The sequence below is a fragment of the Passer montanus genome, unplaced genomic scaffold, assembly GCF_014805655.1.
Source record: "Passer montanus isolate IOZ18808 unplaced genomic scaffold, ASM1480565v1 scaffold831, whole genome shotgun sequence".
NCBI lineage: Eukaryota > Metazoa > Chordata > Aves > Passeriformes > Passeridae > Passer > Passer montanus.
In genome coordinates this window covers 1-2,930 of record NW_024373602.1, presented here as the reverse complement: position 1 = coordinate 2,930, position 2,930 = coordinate 1, and the positions used below count along the sequence as shown (strand labels likewise).

The window sequence follows — 2,930 nt, the reverse complement described above, 5'->3', positions numbered from 1 at the left end:
CTCAGTTGCCCGCTGTCCCCTCAGTGGCCCTGTCCCCCCTCAGTGTCCCTCTGTCCCCTCCCGCCCCCCCTCCCCCTCACGGCCCCGCCCGAAGCCCCTGGGACCGCGGGGACCCCGAACCGGGACCGAGCCCCGAGCCTGTTCCTGATCCCGGTCCCAGTCCTGATCCCGGTTCCCAATCCCGGTTCCCGTTCCCAATTCCCGATCCCGGTTCCCATTCCCTGATCCCGGTTCCCGTTCCCAATTCCCGATCCCGGTTCCCATTCCCTGATCCCGGTTCCCATTCCCTGATCCCGGTTCCCATTCCCTGATCCCGGTTCCCATTCCCCGATCCCGGTTCCCATTCCTGGTTCCCATTCCCTGATCCCCGATCCTGGTTCCCATCCCCAGTCCTGATCCCGGTTCCCAGTTTCCAATCCCGGTTCCCAATCCCGGTTCCCATTCCCGTTCCCCGATCCTGGTTCCCATTCCTGTTCCCCAATCCTGGTTCCCGATCCCAATTCCTGTCCCCGGTTCCTGTTCCCAACTCCCGATCCCGGTTCCCGATCCTGTTCCCCGTTCCCGGCTCCGATCCCGTTCCCAATTCACAATCCAGGTTCCGTTTCCAATCCCAATTCCCGTTCCCAATTCCCGATCCCGTTCCTGGTTCCCGTTCCCGGTTCCCGATCCCGTTCCTGGTTCCCGTTCTCAATTCCCGATCCCGATCCCGTTCCCAGTTCCCGATCGCGGTTCCTGCTCCCGACCCCGGTTTCCGCTCCCAATTCCCGATCCCGGTTTCCAATCCCGGTTCCTGTTCCCAATCCTGGTCCCGCTCCCGATTCTGTTCCCGACCCCCGTTCCCAATCCCGGTCCCGATCCCAATTCCTGGTTCCCAATCCCGATTCCCGTCCCCAGTCCTGATCCCGGTTCCCGCTCCCAATCCCGGTTCCCAGTCTCGGTCCCGGATCCCGGTTCCCGTTCCCAACTCCCGATCCCGGTTCCCCTTCCGTTCCCCGATCCCGGTTCCCGATCCCAATTCCCAATCCCGGTTCCCGCTCCCGGTCCCGGTTCTCGATCCCGTTCCTGGTCCCCGTTCCCAGTTCCCGATCCCGTTCCCGCTCCCGCTCCCCTCACGCAGCCACAGGCCCGACGCCGCCGCCGCCGCTCCCGATCCACCTGAAAACCCCGTCCCGGCCCCATCCCGGCTCCCGCTCCCGGTTCCCGTTCCCGTTCCCGGTTCCCGGTTCCCGTTCCCCGCTCCCCCCTCACTCGTAGTCCCCGGTCGGCATCGCCGCCTCCGCCGCCCTCACGCCGCCACACCGGAAAGGCCGCCCGCCACTTCCGGCCCGCGCGCGTCACTTCCGGCAGTGGGGAGGCGGGAAGCGCCCCGCGCGGGGCATGGCGGGAAGCGGTTGCTACGCAACGCCGCCATGGGGGTTTGCGGCCTACTCGTAGCGCGGCGGACAAAAATTTATTTATAATTGTTTTATAACTTATAGGCGCGATTTATTTGAAGAAATATTACAACATATAAAAACTACATAAAGTATCGAGTTGCACCTTGTACAAAGCGGCCGCGGGGGGCTGGGTACAATGCGATAAAAACGGGGTTGAGGTGGGAGCAGCGCAGAGCGTGAGGGAGGGAATTAAAAAATTATAAAATAAACAGAAGGCAAAGTGGGAAAATAAAAGAGGTTTTTAAAAGATGGAGAGGAAAAGACAGAAAAAAAATCCAGGGGGAAAAATAAGAGGGGAAAGGAGGGGGAATTTTAAAAACAAAGAGGAAAAGAAGGGGTTAAAAAAAGAGGAAAAAAGAATAAAAAGGGGGAAAAAAGAAGGGATATAAAGAAGAGGGAAAAATGAAAAAGGAGGGAAAAAGGAAGAAAAAGAGGGAAAAGCAGAAAAAAGGGGAGAAAGGAAAGAAAAGGGGAAAATGAAAAGAAAGGAGAAAAAAGAAAAAAAGAAAAAAGGGGAACAAAAGAAAAAAGTAGAAAAAGAAAAAGGGAAGAAATAAAAGAAGGGGGAAAAAGAAAAAAAAGGAGAAAAAAAGAAAAAAGGGGGAAAATAAAGAAAAGGGAAATAAAAGAAAAAAAGGGAGAAAAGGATAAAAGAAAAAAGGGGAGAAATAAAAGAAAAGTGAGAAATAAAAGAAAAAAGGGAGAAATTAAAAAAAGGAAATAAAAGAAAAAAGGGGGGAAAATTTTAAAAACAGGGAAAAAAGAAAAGGGGGAAAAACGGGGGAAAAGGGAAATAAAAGAAAAAAAAAGAGGAAAAAAGAAAAAAAGGGAAAGAAATAAAAAAGAAGAGAAATAAAAGAAAAAAAGGGAAATAAAAGAAAAAAGAAAAAATAGAAAAAAAGGGAAATCATGGGGACATGGGGACACGGGGACATGGCGACACCAGCACCCGGCCCTGCAACGGCACCGCTGGCACCGGGACACCGGGACACCGGGGACAACCGGGGACACCGGGGACACCCGGGGACACCCGGGACCCCATGGGGACACTGCTGGCACCGGGGCACCGGGACACCGGGGACACCGGGGACACCGGGGACACCACTGGCACTGGGGCACGGAGACCCCATGGGGACACTGGGACACCGGGACACCGCTGGCACCGGGACAACCGGGGACACCGCTGGCACCGGGACACCGGGGACACCCGGGGACAACTGGGGACGCCGCTGGCACCGGGGCACCGGGACAACCGGGGACACCCGGGACACCAGGACCCCATGGGGAGACCAGGGGACAACCGGGGACACCCAGGACACCGGGACCCCATGGGGACACCTGGGACACTGCTGGCACCGGGACACTGGGGACTCATGGGGGCAACCGGGGACAACTGGAACACCAGGGACCCCTTGGGGAGACCAGGGACACCCAGGACACTGCTGGCACTGGGACACCGGGGACAACCGGGGACCCCATGGGGACACTGGGACA

General features: G+C 56.8%; 1 protein-coding gene across 1 annotated transcript in view; it reads right to left on the bottom strand.

Annotated features, from left to right (window-relative positions):
- Window positions 1-1,411, bottom strand: part of LOC120513577 (eukaryotic translation initiation factor 3 subunit G-like) — a 7,585-nt gene extending 6,174 nt beyond the window's left edge. The window contains exon 1 of the mRNA XM_039733143.1: window positions 1,300-1,411. Coding sequence (XP_039589077.1) covers window positions 1,300-1,411 — 112 coding nt within the window. The remainder of the gene's footprint in view (window positions 1-1,299) is intronic.
- Between the last annotated feature and the right edge of the window lie 1,519 nt (window positions 1,412-2,930).